At 37.9% G+C, this 23730-nt stretch overlaps 1 protein-coding gene and 1 long non-coding RNA gene across 3 annotated transcripts; one reads left to right on the top strand and one right to left on the bottom strand.

The window, feature by feature from the left end:
- Nucleotides 1-517: 517 nt before the first annotated feature.
- Nucleotides 518-9879, bottom strand: LOC122908638. Its single transcript, XR_006384993.1, has 3 exons — nucleotides 9724-9879; nucleotides 6505-6573; nucleotides 518-648 (listed from the first exon to the last, which is right to left on the bottom strand). It is a non-coding gene; the product is annotated as an uncharacterized LOC122908638 (long non-coding RNA).
- An 85-nt stretch (nucleotides 9880-9964) lies between these two features.
- On the top strand, nucleotides 9965-23118 carry CCNL1 (cyclin L1). Of its 2 annotated transcripts, XM_044251667.1 has the most exons (11): nucleotides 10042-10403; nucleotides 10709-10783; nucleotides 11271-11380; nucleotides 17021-17141; nucleotides 18219-18283; nucleotides 19995-20094; nucleotides 20200-20304; nucleotides 20408-20549; nucleotides 21197-21308; nucleotides 21412-21510; nucleotides 22228-23118. In XM_044251667.1, the coding sequence occupies exons 1-11, from the start codon at nucleotides 10101-10103 to the stop codon at nucleotides 22574-22576; spliced, it is 1581 nt and encodes a 526-aa protein (XP_044107602.1). In that variant the 5' UTR covers nucleotides 10042-10100; the 3' UTR covers nucleotides 22577-23118. The 2 variants fall into 2 exon arrangements, with proteins under 2 accessions (XP_044107603.1, XP_044107602.1); XM_044251668.1 differs by lacking the exons at nucleotides 19995-20094; nucleotides 20200-20304; nucleotides 20408-20549; ... (1 more) ...; nucleotides 21412-21510; nucleotides 22228-23118 and adding an exon at nucleotides 18524-19885 and having other exon boundaries at nucleotides 9965-10403.
- Nucleotides 23119-23730: the final 612 nt, after the last annotated feature.

Below are 23730 nucleotides of genomic sequence, written 5' to 3'. Positions count from 1 at the left end.
GAACTTTCCTTTCCTCACTTTTAATGTGGTCTTTGTCCTTCTCCCAAATTCTCCTGTAGTATTTTGCTCTTTTGTGGTCTTAGTACTAGCATGACAGAGTTTAGTTTAGTGGGTACTCACTAGAAATTTGTTGAAATAATCCTTTCCAGCTCTATAAGGATTCAACTGGGACATTTTTCTTCTTTGAAACAATGTACCTAAGATGTTATTGAGATGCTATTTATTGCCAAAGAATCACCCCACAGGTTACTTATTACAAAGGTGTAAAGGTGTTTACAATGGATAAACCTAGTGGATACCACCTTTAACCAAATCATCAAAATTAACCAAAAATTGAGCAGTAATTTGACATTGTATAGCCTCTGCTATGAAGCTTTGAGGGTACATTATCTATGGAACATTCCTGGAAAAAAATGTTCAACCTGAATCTAATCATAATCAGAAAAATCCAAATTGAGGAATATCCAGCAAAACCACTGGCCTGGAATCATGAAAAATATTATAGAAGACGAAAAACCCTAGGTAATTATTCTATATTAAAGAGGTATGATAATTGTATATAGGGAAATTGATGTGAAGCTCATTTATTTTTGTTATAATGTCCCAAATGGCCAAAGTGTTCCTCAGATTCCCAGTTACTTCTTGTTCCTGTTGAGAAAACAAATTAAATAAGTAGGGTGCTGCAGAAAAGTTGATTCTTAATATTCCTAAAAGTTTCTTCAGTGAAAGTCTGCTTATGCTTAATGCTCACTGGAAACAGAAAACACCAGTCAATGGAATCAGCTACTTCTTTGCTCCAAGTTATAATTTTGTAAATTATAGCAAAATTATAACTCTCAATCCTTAAAAGGAAAACAGTATTTTTTAATATGTAATTTTCAAGAACTTGCTAAGTCCTTTTCAGTTTTAATTGCCTCGCCCAACCAGAGGTAAACAGAATAAAAATGAAACCACTAGAAAAACCTGAGGAAGGAAGTGTTCTTAGTATTTCTGATTTATAGCTCTTCATTTTCTTGAGGTAATCACTGCTGTTAAAAAAACAAATTCAACGGAGTACATTTTAAAGATCTAATTGGCTTTATTGAACAATTTATGAATTGGGCAGTACTCCATCTAACAAACAGAAAAGAGCTCCAAAGAACTACAGAAAAGGAAAGGCTTTAAAGCCAGAGAAGGAATGGGACAAGGAAGTCATTAATTGGGGAGTGAGGGAGAAGGATTATGTCAGGCAAGATCACCTTCCTTTGGGGGACAAAAAGGGACTTACTAGACAAATCACTTCACTACTGCCTATCAAGAAATTCTAGATTGATAGGTTAAGATTACATTCCTGGAGCAGGGTGAAACTGCAATTAAGTTAGAAGTTTTGGTTTGGTAATGTGGGCTTAGCACTAGTGACTCCCTTTTAACATTGCTTTAGAGCCTCCAGAGCTCCTGAGAGCCTCCTAAAATGAAGACCTCTTCCTCAGCCTGTCTAGACCCTGCCCACTCCTGCAGCATATTAGTCCCTAGTGTACGCACACACAGAAATATTCTAGCATACCATAATATTCTTTATGTAGGTCTTTCAGTTAAGAGGATTTAAGATTAGGAGCACCTGGGTGGCTCAGTGGATTAAAGCCTCTGCCTTCAGCTCAGGTCCTGGGATCTAGCCCTGCATTGGGCTCTCTGCTCAGCGGGGAGCCTGCTCCCCGTCCCCCCCCGCCCCCCCGCCTGCCTCTCTGCCTACTTGTGATCTCTGTCAAATAAATAAAATCTTTTTAAAAATCTTAAAAAGAGGATTTAAGATTAAATGAATAAAAAGGAAGTTATTTGTTCGTGTAACTGAAAATCCCAGGGGTAGAAGATAAGGTATGGCTACATGCAAATGTTAAATGAAGTCTTTAGATTGGGTTTTTATCTCTGGTCACTGTTCTTTTTCTCTGCTGGCTCCATTCTCAAACTGGTTCCCCTGTCCAATAGTGAGATGGCACTCTGTACGTCTGGGCTTTTATCTCCTCTCTTAACACATACTTCTTTCTCCTGCCCTAGCCAGGGTTACAGCAAAAGTCCTGGACTTAACTGATGCCCTGAACCAATCACTGGGAGGAAGTAAAGAGGGGTGAGAAATGCTGATTAGTTTGTGAGCCAGGAGGAGGTCATCCCTACCCAAACCACCTACACTGGAGAAGTTATGGATCCCCAAGGGAAAGATGTCCACTATCTTTCTCAACTCACCTAGCAATTTCATACCTCCCTGCCATGGCTCCTGTTTTCCCTCTGTTTAAAATACTCTTCCACACTTACCTTTCTGACAAATGCCTATGTAGCCTTTAAAATCCAGATCATGTATCACCTCCTTTTTGCCACCTTCTTTGTTGCTTGTCCATAAAACTACCCCATCCTCGGAACCACTTCTATACCATGTACCTATATGTTGATTATCAGACTGAACTGGAATTTTTTTCAAAACAATTGCAATTATACAAGAAATGAAATAAAAAATTCAAAGAAAAATACCAAAGAATGGCCCATGGGCTGGCACTAAAATCTGAACTGTTTGTTATGGGTAGTTAATAAGATAAGTACAGAAATTCAGAGTGTCTAGAAATTGTTATGGCAATTTGGAAAAGTAACTTACATCTGTTGAATCTAATAAACAATTCAGATACGCATTTTCAAACTCTTAAAAAATCATTTCACTAGTAATTCATAAATATGCAGTTAATTTCATATAAAAAGGATCACACTAGGGGTGCCAGGGTGGCTCAGTGGGTTAAGCCTCTGCCTTCGGCTCAGGTCATGATCTCAGGTCCTGGGATGGAGCCTCACATGGGGCTCTCTGCTCAGCAGGGAGCCTGCTTCCTCCCCTCTGCCTGCCGCTCTGCTTACTTGTGATCTGTCAAATAAATAAATAAAATCTTAAAAAAAAAAAATCACACTATATGTATGGTGCTGGAACTTTCTTTTGTTCACTTACTATCTCAAAGATCCTTCCATTTAAAAAAAATTAGTCAAAATTATCATACTTGTATATCCACATCATCTACAAGCTCCGTGAAGGCAGAATATATCATTCATCACCATATCCCCTAAGCCTGGAATAGAGCCTAGTACTCAGTTGTCAACAATAAGAGTTTAAAGATGAGTAAATGAATGAATGAATGAATATGAACTGTTCAGTTGCCCAAAAGTCCCTGGGGCCAGAATTACAGGCATTAGCCACTGTCCAACATTAGGTAAATTGCATTTCCAAGGACTGTTAAATGAACGTATGTATAACCATTTCACCCAACAAATAGTATTTTGTGGCAGGTGTTATCGGTATCATTTTAATGGTGAGAAAACTGAACTTAAGTAATTGCCTAAATAACTTAAGCATATTAAGTAATTTGCCAAAAGTTGCAACTATATAGTTATTAAGTGACAGGATTTCTCTCCCAGTCAGTTAACTCCAGAGCCTCCAATACTCTCAACAATTGGATTCTACTTCCTTCATACTGGGAGTTACAAAAGACATAAAATCATCTCCTGTGTTTTAAAACCTGCTGTCAGGGCACCTGGGTGGCTTAGTCTTTAAGTATCTGCCTTGGCTCAGGTCCTGGTCCCAGGGTCCTGGGATTGAGTCCTGCATCAGGCTCCTAGTTCAGTGGGGACCCTGCTTCTCCCTCTGCCTGGCACTCCCCCTGCTTAGGCACACACACACTCTCTCTCTGACAAATGAGTAAAGTCTTTAAAAAATAAATAAAAATGAAAAATAAAACCTGCTGCTCAGTATAGCCCTTGGACTAGCAGTTTCAGCATAACTCGTAAGGTTTTTTTTTTAGAATTGGGACTTGCAGGCTCCACCCAGGTAGAGCATCTTAAGTTTGAGGAATATTTCTTAAATAATATCAGGAAATAGCTAATCCTACTGCATTGGTTTTCTAGAGCTGCTATAAAAAATTACAACAAATCTAGTGGCTTGCATCAACAAAAATTATCTTACAGTTCTATAGGACAGAAGTCCCAAATTAGTTTCACTGGGCCAAAATCCTGGGGCTGGCAGAGGCACACTCCCCAGATGTACAGAGGCACACTCCCAAACAGATGTAGTCTGTTTGGAGGTCATACGAACAAGTTCTTACTATTCTTGAATAGGTGACTAAAACCAAGACTAGTTGTCCAATTTCTGACATTAAATACTATAAAGAATGAATCCATCCAAGCACAGTCTGCATGGAATTTTTGCAATCAGCAAATATTAATGAGTAGCTACTATTTGCAGCCTCCTCCTTGGACCTGTTTCCTAGTGTGAAAAAGAGATCAGACCAGGTAGTAACATTTGTCTGGCTCCCAAAGCAAACCGATGGTTTTAGTGGCTTCACAGTTCATTTTATCTAACTGGCGCCGGCCTTAATTCTTCATCACACATGACAAATATCGGAACACACCTCCAAAAACTGTCCCAGAGCCTCCGTCTACACTCAAACATCAAACTACTTCTCTGTTGCTTTCCGTGAGTTTCTGTCCCTGTGCCACAACTCTGGTTATAACAATGCCAACAGGCCTCCTGTTCTGCAGCTCATGCCTATATAGAAGAGAGCCCGTGGGCTATATAAGTAGTCCACCGTAAGGACACAGACGAGCCGTGGAAATATGGCTGGGTACTACAAAGTGAACAGGATGAATGAGGACCTCCATTAAAGAGTACAGTACCTCTCTATTAGGGAGAGATGGCTGTGGAGATAGGACAGATACTTGAGGATAGAACTGGCTGCTGGACAGAAAGGAAAAGGCAAAACCACGCTTCCTATGCCAGGCATTAGAAGAAAAGAGGGAATTCAGTTCCATAAATTCTGATTAACTACTTCCAATAGGCACAATGTCTACCAGATTCTGTAGACAATGGAAAATATATGCAAAAATATTCCTATTATTAAGGAGTTAAGACACCCATTCATGACGTTATCAAGTAACAATGCATAACAGTATAAAATCATGTGTCAACATGTATTCTGGAGGTCATAAAAACTATGAGGGAACCCCCAAAAAGAAAAGTAATGCAAGCCAGATCAGGTAGAGAAGCCTTCCAGCAAGAGGCAGAGCTTCATCTAGATCCCAAACAACTAGGAAAGATCTGATTAACAGAGAAGAACAGTAAAAACGCTGCAGGCTTGAGAAACAGAATGAGAGAAAATCTGAAATTGGGAAGGTAAACTTATATGCCTGTTACGAGACAAGTGCTGCTGGTACTGGTTCAGGCAAAGACATAGATGGGAACAAGGCAAGGTAGTAATTTGATGAGGAAATGAATGAGAAGGCAAGTTTAAACCTTTTTTCTTAAGTTTTATTAATTTAGTCATCTTTACACCCAACATGGGGCTTGAACTCACCACCCCAGGATCAAAAGAGTCACAAGCTCTTCCAACTGAGCCAGGCAGGTGCCCTGGTAAGTTTATATTGTACAAAGCCTCAACTGCCAAAAGGTGTCTGATCTCTATTCTTTATTCCAAAGTTTTTATTTGAGAAAGTGAGGTGAGGAAACTGATACTTCAAAGATTAATTTAGAGATATACCTGGATGAATGAGGAACGGGTGGAAATGGAGCCAAGAAGACCATCTAGAAAACTACTATAATGGTCCAGGCATGAGGAACAACAGATTCAAGAACAATTTCCTTCCTTGAAGGAAGGAACAACAGGACTAGGTGACTAAAATAAAGAATTAAGATCCAAAGAGGAGTCTGAGGTTCAAAATGTTTGGATAAGCAGAGTCACATAAGTTTAAACATGCATGGGGTCCAGTTAGACCCCCTCACTTTAAGAAATGAGACAACTAGGGTTGCTTAAAATCTCAGAACTAGTGCTCAGCAGAGCCAGCAGCAGAATGGCCAGGCCAGTGCTATTATGGGATTTACCAAGCAGTATATGCCTGAGGGTTAATTATATATAAATCATTTTCAGAATAACTATTTTTATGAGGGCAGCAACGAGACCAGAATCTATTGTCATATAACACAAGACTAAATTAAAAAAATCATGTTAGCCACATGAAGAGTTCATGTGTAAAGTCAAATATTCTATGATCTCTGCTATAAACAGAAACTTGATTAGCAACTTCCTAAGGGTATAAATTCTCTCTGATCACATTAGCCATGATAACTTACCTCTTTTCTGCCTGCTTTTTACACTTACTGGTGCCCTTAACATTCATCTTTGTGTGTATCATTCCCTTTATATATTGCCTTAATAAAGGGAATGATACACTTAATACACTTAATGATACACTTAAGTTCCCTTTTTTAAGGAAATGATACACTGAGCCTGGGTGGCTCAGCCAGCTGAGCATCTGATTCATGGTCTTGGCCCATAATCTCATGGGTCCTGGGACTGAGGTCCTGTGTCAGGCTTGGCATTCAGTGGGGAGTCTGCTTGAGATTCTCTCCTTCTTCCCCTCCTCCCACCATTCTCTCTCAAATATATAAAAATAAATAAATATATATATAGATAGATAGATAGATAGATAGATAGATTTTAAGTGTACCTTCTTCTGGTGGGGACTTATACTTCATTTGCCTTTAGCCTCTGGTAGTATACAGATGAATATCAATTGCTGAAGAAAGTAAGGAGACTAATCAATTATTATTTTAGGATTAAAGAACCTGAAAGTTTAAATAATAATAAAAAACATGATCCCCAGAGAGGCTACACAATTTATTGGAATGAGAACTGATTAAAGCAGCAAGAATGTGATTCTTCAGTAGTCACAGGAAGGCCAATAATAAATCCATTGGTCTCTCCAGTCATCATCTGAAGCCTGGAGGGCTTAAAACAGTAAAAACTGCAACTTTACTCTAGTTATCACTAATTTCCTTTTAGACATGGGTGAACTCAGGGTCTAATAACAGAACATCTGTTTGTTGAGAAGAATATACAGGGCTACCTGGGTGGCTCAAATGGTTAAGCATCTGCCTTAGGCTCAGGTCATGATCTCCAAGGTCCTGGGATTGAGTCCCACACTTCAGCCTCCCAGCTCAGCAGGGTGTCTGCTTCCCCCTCTGCCTCTCCCCCTGCTTGTGCTCTCTCTCTCTCTCAAATGAATACAATCTTTAAAAAAAAAAAAAGAGAGAGAGAAATATACAAAATTTATTACAGACAGACCATTCCATTTTTCTTTTGAGTGACAACTCAGACATTTACCTTACTAATGGAACTCTCTCACTTGCCTGAATAATTTTCCTAATGCCAGTGCTTTTACACTATTAAAATGTATGCTTTACTCTTTCCAGTTCTGGAACCTTTACAGCTCTAAATAGGTCTTCGTCTTTCTACAATTTAATGTTGTTCTGGAAGTAGGTATGTGGAAAAACTACTTTCTTCAAAATAACTCAGAAATAAGTAACAATTTTCTATACCATGATTTTTCTGGAATTTGACCCTGCAAAGGATAATCATAATTTTTTTTTTTTTTAAACACTTGTCCTTAGACAACCTTGTGGAGCAGAACCACTAGACCTATTGCATTCCATCCTCTGGATTAGTCGCGGTTTTTTTTTTTTTTTTTTTTAAGTTAAAATTAAAAGTAACCTCAGTTTGCTGAGTTAATGCTAAACAAATAAGTATTGGCCCACTTCCTCTACCATCTTTGTTAAAGCTGAAGGAAGAACGGTGAAAATACTAATAACTATTGGATATAAATTAGGGTACAATCAGAAGGAGTTTGAAATAGGCCCAAAGCATAGAATAGTCAGGGTGTTTCTGCTCTTCTGGAAATCAGTGTGAGACACGGGAGGCAGGGAGTGGGAAGTCCTGGGAAAAGATATTAGGAACAGAGCTAAGAACCCTACCACCTCCCAGAACTCCCTCTTACACTTGTGAACTTGAAATATCGTGGACTTAGAGAGTAAAAATATATTTTAAAATATATCAAGAGCTTATTGAGGGGGCAGGATGGGAAGAACCCCCAAAGAAGAAAAAAATTTCCATTAAGAAATATCTTAAAAGTGGGGCGCCTGGGTGGCTCAGTGGGTTAAGCCGCTGCCTTCGGCTCAGGTCATGATCTCAGGGTCCTGGGATTGAGTCCCGCATCGGGCTCTCTGCTCAGCAGGGAGCCTGCTCCCCCCCCCCCCCCCCCGCCTGCCTCTCTGCCTACTTGTGATCTCTCTCTGTCAAATAAATAAATAAAATCTTTAAAAAAAAAAAAGAAAATATCTTAAAAGTAAGTTAAATTATATTACTTTTGGGTCATTAAAAATACAGGTGGTGATTTCAATGAAACTCAATGTCACCAATTACGTTTTTTTTTTTCAGTTTGGAACAATTATTCCAATGAGAGAGAGAGAGATGGTCTTTGAGAGAGAATGGTGGGAGGAGGGGAAGAAGTTCCTATGTGTCACTGATGCAAATCTCCCCAACACTACTATTTTACATATCCACAGTAGGTTATGACAATCAGGAAAATAGCGTATCATCAACTAGTTTTTGAGATTCCAAAAATTTTCAAAATTAATGGAATTTTTAAATACCTTGTGAATATTGGGAAGGGAAGTTTCTTTGGAAACAGCCTGGTCAGAAAGGTCAGTGAGATGATGGGCAGAGAAGTTAAGCGCTCTAGTCAGCACCAGGATTTTACACTCTCTTGGACCAGTAATTCTTATGCCTGCCTGAAGATTAAAATCACTGGAGGATGGGCAAAATCCAAACACTGGCTAGGTCCACCCTAAATTAATTACATTATCTTCTGCAGGTAAGGCTCTAGCATCCATGTTTTTAAAACTCCCCAGAAGATTCTAATTTGCAGCAAGAGTTCAGAACTGCTCATGTTAAGGATTTACTAAATAAAACTGACTTAATGCTTTTTTTAAAATGAGGTTTCTGAGTATGTTTTGCTTCAGTGATATCACTAATATCAAAATACATTCAAATTTCCTTTGCTCTGAAGAGCCAAGGTTCAGTGCACTTTTTATAATTAAAGTAAGCCTTAAACCGAAGCTGTTAATAGAAAGATAACGGGACTTCTCATCCCTAGCCAACCATCACAGAGGTTCAAGTGTGGGATAAAAAGATAATTGGAGTAAACCAAGATCTACTCATTTTTTCCTGACTCTAGTAGTTTGTAACAGTATCTTTATTCTTCTTCAAATTTGAGTAAATTCTGGGAATCGCCAGCTAAAATCCCAGAAGAAAAAAAACACAAATGAGACCGATTTTTCCCATTCTGCTCAACTGTGGTAACCAATATGAATACATTGATCCCCGGATAAAATCCAATTACCTCTGTAAAGTTCTCGCCCTACTTTTGTAAAGTAGGGATTTTCCCAGATTACTCTAACTGTGGCGAAGTCACTGACTCAAGCATGAGTTTCCCAAGTCAATAGGCGAAAGCAGCCTCTCTCCAAGTCATTAGGACGCCTTCGCCTTACTCCGATACCACGGGTAATTACATGCTCATCGGAGAGCTTTGGTGGGGGGGGGGAGACAATGTAGTTCACATTCGTGTTATCTAAAAATACTGAAAAGCAGCCCTCTTCGGTCCCTGCGGGTCACTTTAAATTACGAATTCGGCCACGCACGACACCCGAGTAACCGCTTCCACTCGCCAATGCAGGCAAAGGTCGGCCCTAAATTTCCCTTTGTACCGGCTGAACTGCGCCGCGCAGATACCACAAGTTAGGAGAAGGCGAGAGACGGGAGCAAAGCGACACACGTTCCAGACAAATTACCGAAATCGCGCAGGAATTATAGCAAATTCTGCCAACTTTACCTGGGGGACAAGATAGCTTGTAAAGCTCCCTTATTATACTTGTGTCTAATACGATTAAAAACGCGATGGCTAAGACCTATTTTAGCTAAAAAAAACGACCTCCTCGACCACTCCGGGGCCCCGGCCGAGAGGTCACCAGGCGACAGGAGAGTTGAACACCGGTGCCCGCAGCTTCCCCGCCGACGCAAGCCTAGAGAAGGCCTGAAGGGACTAGTTGGCGCGCACCAGCCGGGCGTGGTGACGTCAGGGCGGAAGCGCACGCTGCGTGAAGCGGCCCAGAACCCGGCGGTCACGGGAATATCCGTCGCGCCGAGGACGCTGGTTAGTCTCGCTCCGGGTTCCGGCTGCGTTGGGCGTGCGTGCAGCTCGCTGAGACTATGGCGTCCGGGCCTCACCCGACCGCGACCGCTGCCGCCGCCGCCTCGTCCGCCGCCCCGAGCGCGGGCGGCTCCAGCTCCGGGACGACAACCACGACGACGACCACGACAGGAGGGATCCTAATCGGCGACCGCCTCTACTCGGAAGTTTCGCTCACCATCGACCACTCGCTGATTCCGGAGGAGCGGCTTTCCCCTACCCCGTCCATGCAGGACGGGCTCGACCTGCCCAGCGAGACCGATTTGCGCATCTTGGGCTGCGAGCTCATCCAGGCCGCCGGCATTCTCCTCCGGTTGCCGCAGGTCAGTGCGCCGGCCCTGGGCCGGCAGAGTGCGCCTCCCCTCCCCGCTGTCCCCTCCGCTGCATCCCGGTTTCACCGTGTCAGGTCAGGGTGGGGATTCCTCCTCGGCCTCTCCAGCCACGGGTCCCAGTCGGATCCCGGGCGAGTCGAGGGCGGGAGGGCGCGGAGACCAAGGGAGGACCCGGTAGCGAGCAGTTCGCGGCGGGAGGGGGAGGGGGAAGGGGAGCGAGCGGCAGCACAAAATGGCGGCGGCGCCTGGTGCGGTCCCGCCTGACCCCTGCGCCTCCGTTCTTCTCTCGTCTGCAGGTGGCGATGGCAACGGGGCAGGTGTTGTTTCATCGTTTTTTCTACTCCAAGTCTTTCGTCAAACATAGTTTCGAGGTAAGCATCGCGGGGGCGGGTGTGAAGGGATTTCTTCATCCGGAAGCGGGGAGGAGGGGGTAGTGGCTCCAGCCAGCTTTTCTAGAAAGGGAGTGGTTAGTTTAGGCCTTTGTACGTAGTTCTCGCCCAGCAGCAGAGACTTTTGGAATGTGTTTGAAAACTAGAAAGCGTATCTTGAGCCCATTTTCTCTCTTAGCAGAAATTAACATTTTAACCAAATTCAGAGTTTCGGGAGACTTAGCTTGACTCTGGATTGACAATTAAGATTATTTAAGAAATAAAAAACATAGTATTAGCAAATCTGTTAGGCCTATAGCCTGGAAAAGCCAATCGTACTTTTATTTCACCAAAAGTCCCAGCTGTGTCCTAATTTTTTTTCATCAGAATTAGTTAAATTTTGAAGGAGTGTACGTCTTCCTAATTGTACTTGATTTAATTGTACTTGGTGTAATCTAACAACATTTTATTGGATTGTGGGTTCTTTCAGATTGTTGCCATGGCTTGTATTAATCTTGCATCCAAAATTGAAGAAGCACCTAGAAGAATAAGAGATGTGATTAATGTATTTCACCATCTACGCCAGTTAAGAGGAAAAAGGTAAGATTGGCATTATTGAACACAGTATTTCCTGCTGCTACTGTATTGTACACCAATCATCAAATCAAAACATTCTTTCCTCTCAAAACTGATGCAAAGGAAAAACGGCTTTAATATAGGTGTTAAAATTCACATAGGAACTCACTAATACTTAAATTAATTTAAACAAACCACAATTAACCAGCTATCTAAAGTTTGTAGAGGCAGTTGCATTTATGGACAATCCTAACAGTGCTGTGAAGCCAGTCCTGTGGCTTAAGATTAAACAAGAAAGGGAATACGTTTGGCTCAAGTGTGAGTGTATTCTGTAAGTTATTTCCCCTCCCCTCTCTCGGAAGACTGAAGGCTGGAAGTGTGAACACTGCAGTTCAAGTTCATATTCTGGCAAAGTTTTGTGTAGATTATGTTTTTCTACTCGAAGTCCAGTTAATCCTTTATCAATTGAGGTTGGCTTTTGTTAGAATACTTCTCCACATTGAACTACGATATATCGCATAATACCGGATCTGAAAGGACTGCAGGATGATAAAGGTTGAAGTTTGAAGTCAAAGGGATTAAACAGGTATTTTGTTTTGGTCAGATACAGTATCAGTGAGTGGGGTAGAGAAATAACTAATTGATTGGGTTATATTTAGATAAGGCCTATTTTATTCAATCTTGTAAGAAGTAAGAAAATAGAGACCGAATAGTGTTATCTTACAGATTTTGTGGCTACATGACAACACTGTATGTGGACCTGTGTGTTCATGTGAGGCAGTGCCAAAAAGTTTTAGTTGCAGGGCTTCCTGCATCTAGAGGTGACTTCTAGTACACGCTGCAGAGGGATATAGTTGGTGTAGGTTAGTTTTCGTGTTAACTTTTTAAGAAATTGTGGTGATGTTAGATAAACTTACACTGTGGGAGTTAGTTATAAAAGGATTTTAAGTTGTTGGGGGTTGGGTGTCAGTGGCAAATTAGTAATCCTTTGTGAGTGGTCGTTATTGGTTGAATCTGTAAGTTGGCAGTAATGGAATTATCCAGAGACAAACAGTAAAGTAATCTTTAGTCTAGTTACAAAGTTTGAAACATTGCTACCCAGATGGTTTTCACAGCATTTTTCAGTTTTCTTACATTCTTTTTCCATCTCTTCTCCTTCATCCTAACCATATCCAGGGATAGACTAATTTTTTATTTCATTTTAAAATATCTTTTAGCTTCTTGGTGAGGAATCCCTGGAAATTAGGAAGATTTCAAATTGGTATTTAGGATGGTTTGAGCTAAAATTTGTTTTTAGGTACCTAGCTGATTCTTCAGGGTGTTAAAAACAAAAAGACAGTAGTGGAAAGGCTTTTTATCCTTAGTCAAAGGATTCTGTGTTCGCCTAAAGGAGTTTTCTGTCCGTATTCTTCGAATCATTGAGCCAACTATTGTATTATCATTTAATAATGATTATCTACTTTGAAGTTTTTCCATGAGACTTAGAGTATTCTTCCTTGATGTCAGAGTAGGTCTTAACCATAAAAACCTTGGAATCAAAACATCTCATCTGACTGACTGTTGTGTCTGATGTAATAGTGTGTTTTGGTCATTATTATAGAGAAACTGACTTTGTCTCAATCTTACAAGTCTGATTATAGCATGAAATTTAAAAGGAGTTGTTAATTGCATGGAAGCCTTTTTCTTAAAGCAGGATGTAAAAGTGTTTCTATGCATATTACAAGTTTACTCAGGCACATAACTTGTATATGTTATTAACTTCAACTCTTTTTTCCCTTGCAACCGACTATACAGCGACCAGCTACATTTACCAAAGCCTGGGTGATGTGGAGTGGTACATAGAGATGAAGCTGTCGTCATGGCAACAGTGAGTGAAGTATCGAAAATCCCCAAGGAGAAGCCAGTGCTCTGAGAATAGGTCACTGGAATCGGGGACTAACAGGTTGGCCACTGGTGAACCATTTAGAAGAACTCCTGTTTCTTGTTATAAGCTTTTGTCTTTGCTGTCCAAGTTATTAGAACTGTAGTTTGGTTTATTTTTATGCAGAGTAATATCACTAGAAAGTACTATCAGTATTATGCTTTAGTTAAATAGCATATCAGTTTATCTTAATAATGCTGTTTTAATGTGGTTTATGCACAGCTTTAAATTGTAGTATGGTCTTGGTAATTACAGAGGAGGCATCATTTTTGTAGCCTTTAGGTCATTTTTCAGTCCTGATTACACATTTGAATCACCAGAGGAGCTTTTAGAAAGTACCATTATCCAAGTTTTGTCCTGGGTTATTTGATTCCTCCCCTCCTCCAATTTTTTGTAGTTTCATAATTAAGCTTGGAATAAATGGGTGAATCAAAAAGGAAAATAGCATTTTTAGTAGTTTCCAAATTTGGTTTTGATAATGCAGCATATTTCCAGAAAATTAAGCATTTTCTGTAATTGTAAGGAGCCCACATGCATCCTTTAAGGCTTCTCTAAAGGAAGATAATCTTTCAGGCTGATGGAGCCACTCATTGATGAATACGGTGTGGTATTTTCAATATGTATATAAATCATAGATGAAGTTGGAAGGGTATTAAGTGATCTTGTCATTTAGTCCAACTTCTCTTTATTTTGTGGCTTTAAAGGTGGTGGCTTTCATCTGTTTAAACACTGCTAAAGAGGGAATATTCTTTTGGCATAGGTATTAACACATTTCTGTATATTGAAAAACAGTCTGGCTCCTTATAAACTACTTAATCTCATTTTTGAATAGAGTCTGTTGAAGAGCTAGTTCCAAATATTCAGAGTCTTTGTATCACATGAGTGAGAGTGACCATGTTTGGATTTCCTATTTCTAATTATTTTTTTATTTTTTCCTGTTAAGTTGTATTTCAACTAGATTGATTATGCTGAAGGAAAAATTATTCTGAGAGACCAGATAAAATTTCCAGTGACCAAAGCCCAAGATTTCCTATTAAAACTAAAATCTGAAAATTGTTCTTCTCATTGAAATTTAATTTGGAAAATATGACAAACTCAAAAACAGGAGAGGTGGAGTTAGGTTTGGTTGGTTGGTGATAATGAAAATTATTTTTTCTCTGAGTAGATGAAAGTTCTCTTTTTAAGAGATTTAAGAATGTCACCTCCTAAATCTTACTGGGAAGTTTACCAAATTGGAGATGAAGAAATTCTAAAGCCTCAGTTAAATTTTATATGCTTGTTGCCATAGGCAGTACTAGTTGATACTTTGTTAACATAAGTAAGGAAACCATTTGCTTAAACAGTTTCCTTTAAGCTTTCCTTACTGCTGACTTAACATTTCTTTCTGAAACAAAGTAATCTTTATAAGGTAGTTGTAAATTACATGTTCATTCAGCCTTCCTTGATTTAAAACCACTTCTTAACAAAATGAAGATAACAAATTACATCAGTACAAAGTTAAAAAAAAGTACACCTATCAAAACTAGGTGACAGAAGGCCTAAGCAAGAAGATGAATATTATAGTTGAATTATAATAAATAATGAGTTTGCTTTCCTTAGTCGAGTTTTGGTGTCACTGGGATTTTGATATATAAAGAAGGGAAAGCAAAAATTGTGGCAGAATAAATGGAAAATAACAGTTCACTTAAGCTGAATTAATGAATGAGTAAGCCTGATTTGGGATCAGATAGTAGCTATTATTCAAACAAGTGTTTGCTGGTTAATTGCAGAAAAAACGAATTTAAGAATTTGAAGGCAACTCTTAAATCATGCTTATTAGTAAAAGGTGTAGATGAGTTTGCTCAACATAAAAGGAGAAAGAAAATTAATTTTGTAAAATTTTATTTTTAGGACTGTAATGGTGCAGTCTGAATGACAGGGTAGAGTTAGTGGCAGACAGCTATAACAGTGGAGATACTCTCTTTCCTAATACCTGTTGAAGGAGGGCCATCAAATAACTAGTTTTGAGAGTCTGAGGTGTGGGTTTGACTTTCTTCCAAATTTCCTGTTAGGGTGATAAACCCTGAAAAATTATAAACTTGAAGGTTTTCAGGGTACAGTTTCATGGGTACATTGATTGCTCTGAAGTTAATTTTTTCCCAAAGAGCAGTTAACTTGTAGTCTATTGTTCTGATCATATAGATTCGTTGTTTACATTTTTATGGTAGAAATCGGTCCCCTGTCCAGTTGGTGGCCTCATTCCTCATACGTTTCATAACTGTAGTGGGAATTGAACTGAGGGGAGCCAGTTTTCAGCATTGTTAATTTAAGTAAGCTAGTTTCCATCTCAGATTTGCCAACTCTGTTTAATGTAATTCGATAAAAATCATATTTTATGAAATAATTTGAAATAGTCTAGTGAGCATTCTAGTTTTTATAATTTTAGATGGGTGTAAGAAAGGAAGATAAATGAAAGATTAATTTTAGATAGTATGTCATTGTAGGGCTAGTTATTTATAGCTCATTTCAGTTGCTTTTTAATACTCAAGTGGATGTATTTAAATATGAGCTTGCATTTTTCTGGATTTGGTGTGCCTGGTAAAAATGAGTTGTGAATTGAGGTGTTGTAACATTCTGCCCAGGACAAAAACTCTTGAATATTTTGGCTGAAAATGAATTCAGTATGGGGGAAAATACTTACATGTTCTCCCCATATATATACCTTAGAATTTTGTCTTAAAGAAAATTTCTTGGTGGTTGGATCTAAAAATGTATCAAATGAAGGACATTGGGAAATGAAAGTCCACAAGCCCTGACTGAAAACAAACTTCTCAGGACTCAGGAAGAAACCAGTTTTGAATTTAAGATTTAAAGCAGGTAGTCTTTTAATTGAACATGCCATTTCCAAAGCATTGAACCATTGGTAGATAGCTTTCTGTGTTACAGCTTTAGAAGCTTTCAGAATTTAGTCTGGCACAGACACCTTGAGTATTCTTCTGGTTCCCTCATGCTTCCTTCTCTCTCACATTGCATACTAGATAAAAGTTTTTCTGCCTGATAAGGACAAATCAGACCAAATTCAAGTTTAGTTTTCATTGATCACTTTTAATTTCGAGTCTGATTTTTAAAACGTTTCTTTTTTTTTTTTTTTTTAACGTTTCTTTTTTTAATTGGGCTCTTTAGTTTTTAGATTTTCTTTGATGGTGGATTCTTAGAAAAATTTGTTTAAGCAGAATGTCCACTTAGAATCTGGATTAGCTATCTACCATTTTTTTCTCTCTGATTTTTACTTTGGCCATCAACTAGCCAAGAGTTGCTATTTTAGAAAATGAGTAAAATCACTGTAATCTATGAAGTCTTTATAGTAAATATTTTCAAGAGCTAAAAATTAGTTTTGTCATCACAAAGTGTCTATGATAGAGACTAATGGCATTTGTGATGATAAATCAACAGTCACTTAAGTTTATCTTAAATACATCACACTTAATAGATAAACCTGTGAAAAAGATCAGCAACGGCTAGGTAGAAGCTTTAGAGTGACTTTTTCACTACAGGGTAGAGCTAGTTCCTATAGGAACTTAGTTAAGTATATGTTTAATTAGCATAACTTGGACAGCATAAGATTAATGCTTTAACTTGTTTGCAGGAGTTTAAAAAGCTGGTTTCTGTTGCCAATAGTTGGTTGGAAGGGAAAATGGAGATGCCACAAATAAAATTTTTTGGATGTGCAAAACAGTTTTGATTTTATTTCTTACAAACTATAGGACTCCAAGCCCCCTGATCCTTGATCAGAACTACATTAACACCAAAAATCAAGTTATCAAGGCAGAGAGGAGGGTGCTAAAGGAGTTGGGATTTTGTGTTCATGTCAAGCATCCCCATAAGGTGAGTTGTAGAATGCAGAAATTACATTCGTAAGTATTAGGGTTTTTCTTAAAATTGTGTCTTACATGAATTTGTTATGGTTATTTTTTAGAGGTAACCATGGTTTTAAAAGGCATTCTTTGTAAGTTTACCAGTAAAATAGGAGTCAAAAAGATTTGGGTTCAGGTCTTCACTCTTCATTGTGTGAGCATAGAGAAATCTTTTTCCCTCTGTGGTTAACCCAGTTTCCCTACTTAGAAAACAGATAGTGAAATACTTTATTTCTAGGAGTAAATAATACACATCTGCAGAAGTACATGGGACACTACCTATCACACAGTAGAATGAAAGCATGGTGGCTGCTCTCTTGTTACCATTATTGTATGCTTATAGATTTCTCCAGTATCTCTTGGCTGGATGATACAACATCATTAGAGCACAGTGATTACTATAGGGGTGCTCTGGGGATAGGACTATCTGTGATAGAAACTTGTCTGCCATTAGCCCTGGGACTCTGTTAAATATCTCTGTCCCTCAGAGTCTACATCTTCAAGATCGTAAAATGGGAATAATTGATTATACAGGTTCAGAAAGCTCTGACTTGAACTGTAGTGAAGCTACTTATATGTAGTATTTACTAATACTCTTAAACATGATTAGCTTCACTGCAGAAAGTGTAGTGTTTATTTATTGTAATATCCACAGTATTACATAATATCACACTCATTGTGTAACTTTAAAAACGTAGTCTGCACGGTTTTTAGACATAGAGAGGTGTACCTTGGAAAATAAGTGAAATAATCCCTACCACAGTGCCTGTCACATACTAAAGTGTTGATGAGAAATTAGGTATTGTCTTTAATTGATTTAACTCTTTCCTGTGCAATTTTGGCTCATATTTAAAGTTTTTAGATAATCTAGTAGCATAATAACTCACATTGCCTGTAATGTACCTTTTAGGTTGGTCTGTATTATCTGTGCAGTTTGTAGAGGAGTTAAAACTTGCATCTAACATTTCAATTATTTAAATTCATTGAACTCAGTACTCTAAAAAATGCACCCATATGCTAAATTGAGTTTTTTTCCCTTGTCCTTCAGATCATTGTTATGTATTTACAAGTCTTAGAATGTGAACGTAATCAAACCCTGGTTCAGACTGCCTGGTAAGTTGCTTTTTTACATTTCTTTCCTAGCCAGGAAAACAGAAGCAGAAATAAAGTAAGTTTCATTTTCCCTTTCCAAAATAATGAGAGGAGTTTGTTTTGGTGCGTTTTGTTTTTTTTTGTTTTTTAACCAAAAGGTAAATAATGCTTATTTCTGCTTCCTGTTTTCTTGGCTTGACTAATTGCTTTCAATGGAGAACTCAATTTAACTTTGTTCTTTTTTCTACTCTTTAATTAAAGGGTAGTCCATGATGGTAAGTCATAGAACTCTGCCCTCTGCACTTCAGCCCATGACCTCAGGATGGCCTGATTGGCTGCCCTGCTCTCCAGCCAATCCAGTGCAAGCTCTGATCCGAGATTCACTGAAGTGGTCCATATCCATCTGGCAGCATCTTCTAGTTCTGTCGGGGTGTCAAAAGGATTTGTATATTTGCTTCTAGAAGTAACTATTCAACATGCCTATGTATATAATGTATACCTGTAACTATCAAAATGAATAGTTCATTTTTGATAGATTTGTTGTCCAGCCATTATGAATTAAATGACTTTTTTGTTAGGAATTTGACTTAGATTTCTATTTTTAGTATGTATAGCATGGATTCTATCAAAGGAAACTACAGCTTGCAGCTTAAAATGGGCACCATTCCTCTATTGGATGAAGTACAGCTGCTGGACTGTTGAGGCAATAATAGAAGTACAGTCTTTAAAAGAAATGTTAATATTAACATAAGCACTTTAGAACTTTGAACTTTTGACATGAAGATGTTTGATTTGAAGGGCTGGCTTATTTTAAGGTAAAATAAGGAATTTGGTCCAGCTACAGCTACTTTTTTCAAGACTGTTAATGATGTGCAGGACTTAAGTTAATTTTTTATGTTCTGGACTTAATGACTGCCATGCTTCTTTAGGTTCAGTAAATATTAGTAATATTAGAAAAGTCTAATTGCTTTTATAAAATGCATGACATTTTTAATATATGCTCTATAAAACATTTAAGCAGTTCTTTCACGGGTAAGGATTTTTAAGAAATAGTCTTTTAGTTTAACCTTTTAAACAATTTGTGAAATTTCTTTAATACTTCAGGGATATTGTCCAGCAATTTATTAACTGCAGTAGTTTATTGCTTTTGTTTATATTTAGTCACAAAAAAAAGGTATGTAAACAAGGCTGTTTTATGTATTTACTGCTCTTCCCTACCTAAGTTTTCTGCAGTAGCTGAGATTTCTTAATATAACTTGGTGAGTGCTTACTGAAAATGCCTTTTTACCCCTGTCACAGTATTTTGAGTTTTTGAAAGAACTTGGTTGACACTGCTTTTCATTGTGGATAAAAGGAGAGATGGTCAATAATTAATGGCTCGAAGTATTGTTGGAGTGGTTTATCATTTCTGAAACAAGTTATGTCAAAATTGATTTTGAAAGCATTGCTTTTCATAGAACTACATGAAAACTTATTTAAAGTTCTATTTGGAATAATGTGGAATTATTTTAAAGAACTTTGGTCATAAATAGGAAAAGTGAAGAATGGTTCTAGTGTTAAATTCTTATCTCTTACTGATTTTTGAGTTAGGAATTGTTATATGCTAGAATATGAGGATATGAATATAAACATGAGAAGAAAAAAGAATAAAGTAGATTGAGTCTCCAATTTTCATGTAAGCTTCAGAAGGACTGTGTTTATGTACAAAGCTTATGGTTGAAATGTTTTTCAGGAATTATATGAATGACAGTCTTCGAACGAATGTATTTGTTCGATTTCAACCAGAGACAATAGCATGTGCTTGTATCTACCTTGCGGCTAGAGCCCTTCAGGTAAGGTATATATAGCCTGTTTTGTTCTATAGGATAAATCTCAAGAATTAACATTCTCGATATAGACTGAAATTTGATCTAAACCATTCTGTTTTTATGGTTTAGATTCCATTACCAACTCGTCCCCATTGGTTTCTTCTTTTTGGTACTACGGAAGAAGAGATCCAAGAAATCTGCATAGAAACACTTAGGCTTTATACCAGAAAAAAGGTAGTAGTTTACTCATGTTTGTGTTAATACTTTTTAAGTACTTAAAAGAGTTTCAACTATTTTATAAAGGAAAAATACTAACTTCATTTTTTTTTTTCATCAGCCAAACTATGAATTGCTAGAAAAGGAAGTAGAGAAAAGAAAAGTAGCCTTACAGGAAGCCAAATTAAAAGCAAAGGGATTGAATCCCGATGGAACTCCAGCCCTTTCAACCCTTGGTGGATTTTCTCCAGCCTCCAAACCATGTAAGATATATTCAGAATTAAAATGATTTGAGCACTGCAGGTGTGTGGTTATTAGAAAGTTTTAGTGCGAGGGGCGCCTGGGTGGCTCAGTGGGTTAAGCCTCTGCCTTCGGCTCAGGTCATGATCTCAGGGTCCTGGGATCGAGCCCCGCATCAGGCTCTCTGCTCAGTGGTGAGCCTGCTGCGCTCTCTCTCTCTCGCTTTCTCTGCCTACCTGTGATCTTTGCCAAGTAAATAAATAAAATCTTTAAAAAAAGTTTTAGCGCTTAGGAGCTCCTCGGTGGCTCAGTCAGTTGAGCATCTGACTCCTGATTTTGGCTTAGGTCATGATCTCAGGGTCATGAGATCCAGCCCTGTGTCAAGGCTCCATACTCAGTGCAGAGTCTGCTTGAGATTTTCTCTCCCTCTGCTCACCCCTATAGGTAAATGAATAAAACTTCTTTTAAAAAAATAGCATTATTTAATAGTGGCATAGAAACAGTGATATGAGAAGCTATTATTGTTTTCTTTCATGATAGCTCAAGACTAATACTTGAAAGCATGGTACTTTGAGTTACATTTAGAAACAACTTTTTGGCCCTCTGTTAAATCCCAACAGGTAACATGTCTTTTTGTTTTTTTGTTGGTTTTTTGTTTTTGTTTTTAAAGCATCACCAAGAGAAGTGAAGGCTGAAGAGAAGTCACCAATATCCGTTAATGTGAAGACTGTCAAGAAAGAACCTGAGGACAGACAACAGGCTTCCAAAAGCCCTTACAATGGGTGAGTATACTTGACTTAGAAAACCAGTCTAAAGAATCTTCTTTGTGTTTAATTTCTAACATACTAAACATGTATCTAAAATAATGATTTTTTTTTTTTTAAGTGTAAGAAAAGACAGCAAGAGAAGTAGAAATAGCAGGAGTGCTAGTCGATCAAGGTCAAGAACACGATCACGTTCTAGATCACATACTCCAAGAAGACAGTAAGTAAATATTCTTGAATAGAAAGCAGTCATATATGGAGTAAAAGTTCTTGCTTTTTAAAAAAATTGAACCTAGATATTTTCACAGTTGGGCTAGATTTAGTTTTTTAACATGAGATACATTATGAGAAAAGGAGTTTAGAAATATGTCCTTCCTATATGTGGCTTTTCTGTTTTGGGGTGGTGTAGCTAGCCAAGTATTCTATTCTGTCTTTGCCCATTTTTTTGAAGTGTAGGGGCTGGCCACAAAGTGCTGTGGAAAGCTATGATAATCCTATTTATAATGTGTGAAAATGGTTGTTTTGTTCAATTTCAGTTAGAAAATACTAATATTTTATTAACTGTTAATTAACAAAAACTCAAGTTGATCATAGCCAGAGTCTTTGCTGGTTAGCTTTGTAATTAGATTGATAGCTACTTGTGTCTGTTCGGTGGCTCTTTGAACATCTGTGAGATACTCAATAAAAAGCATAGCTATCCAGGATGCTTTGTAAAAATTTTGGCATATAGATACAATATAGTACATTTAAGATTTCTCTAATATAGGCTGCATGGGAGTTAGTGGGGAGTAGGGAGATTTAATGGAAGTTTTTCATCTGACATGTACTGCTACATGCTACAGGTCAGTAGTTTTGTTTTGAACCTGTTATAAGCACCACCAAAATAATCTGCTCTCAGCAGAAGCTGAATCTAAACCTCAAATTTTTATTATCTAAGTTATAATAATAGGCGGAGCCGATCTGGAACATACAGCTCAAGATCAAGAAGCAGGTCCCGCAGTCACAGTGAAAGCCCAAGAAGACATCATAATCATGGTTCTCCTCACCTTAAGGCCAAGCATACCAGAGATGATTTAAAAAGTTCAAATAGACATGGTCATAAAAGGAAAAAATCTCGTTCTCGATCTCAGAGCAAGTCTCGGGATCACTCAGATGCTGCCAAGAAACACAGGCATGAAAGGGGACATCATAGGGACAGGCGTGAAAGGTCTCGCTCTTTTGAGAGGTCCCATAAAGGCAAGCACCATGGTGGCAGTCGCTCAGGACATGGCAGGCACAGGCGCTGACTTTCTTCCTTTGAGCCTGCATCAATTCCTGGTTTTGCCTATCTACAGTGTGATGTATGGACTCATAATCAAAAATACTAAAAGTGAACTGATTAGGATTTGATTTTGTAAAACCCTCTAGGTTTCTAGAAACACTGAGGACATTTCTTTTGGAAAGAACTATGTTTTTTTCTGTTCTTATTTTCTTTTATTTTCCTTTTGGTTTTTGTTTTTGGGGGTTTTTTTGTTTTGTTTTTCTTTCTCTTTTTCTTTCTTTCTTTTTCTTTTTTTTTTTGCACATTAAAATGCCCTAGCAGTATCTAATTAAAAACCATGGTCAGGTTCAAATGTACTTATTATAGTTGTGAATTGTTTATTGCTATAAGAACTGGAGCGTGAATTCTGTAAAAATGTATCTTATTTTTATACAGATAAAATTGCAGACACTGTTCTATTTAAGTGGTTATTTGTTTAAATGATGGTGAATACTTTCTTAACACTGGTTTGTCTGCATGTGTAAAGATTTTTACAAGGAAATAAAATGCAAATCTTGTTTTTCTAAACTGCTTCAAATATCTTATTTAAATAAATTATTAAAAAGAGTGAAATTTTAATAGTAAAGTGCCTGTACTGATTTTATGACCTGTTCTTCTATTGGCTATGGTTTAAGATTATTAAATGCAGTTATTACAATAGCTTTGGGAGCTATTGTAAAAGTCTTTGCCTTATACATGGACAAAACAAATGGGAGGTGTGCAACAATGTAATATTAAGTGTTACATTGTAGCACTAAACCAGTCTCCAAATAGAAATCTATTTGCACATAAATAGTACTTAAAATTAAGAAATGGTACCATAGGATTATTTTAAGTGAGCTCCCTCTTGAACAAATCAAAACTTTTAAAATGACACTAAATCAGACTTATTGACCTTTAAAGTTCTTTTTAAAATTATATATTTAGTGATAGTTTTTTTTAGGCTAGGAAGATTCAGTAGTAAAATGAAGGCTCCACCAGACTTGGCTGGGGCTGATAAAAAGTGTGATCACAAAATGAAATTTGTTGAAAAAGCCACAGGTCCTTATATTCAAATGAATTCTTAAGTTATTCACACTGAGAGTTATTTTTCCCAATAATTTGCAAGTGAATTTAGAAGTCTTTCTAAAGATTTTATTT

Source organism: Neovison vison, chromosome 6 (assembly GCF_020171115.1).
Source record: "Neovison vison isolate M4711 chromosome 6, ASM_NN_V1, whole genome shotgun sequence".
Lineage (NCBI taxonomy): Eukaryota > Metazoa > Chordata > Mammalia > Carnivora > Mustelidae > Neogale > Neogale vison.
The sequence above is the reverse complement of the archived record's forward strand: the minus strand, read 5'-3'. Positions and strand labels throughout refer to the sequence as shown.

What these genes read in the sequence shown, in the direction of transcription:
- CCNL1 (XM_044251667.1), top strand. Translation starts at nt 10,101, where the DNA reads ATGGCGTCCGGGCCTCACCCGACCGCGACCGCTGCCGCCGCCGCCTCG. An exon ending in TTCTCCAGCCTCCAAACCAT is followed by an intron (nt 20,550 to 21,196) that starts GTAAGATATATT and finishes TTGTTTTTAAAG; the next exon opens with CATCACCAAGAGAAGTGAAG. An exon ending in TCACATACTCCAAGAAGACA is followed by an intron (nt 21,511 to 22,227) that starts GTAAGTAAATAT and finishes TTATTATCTAAG; the next exon opens with TTATAATAATAGGCGGAGCC.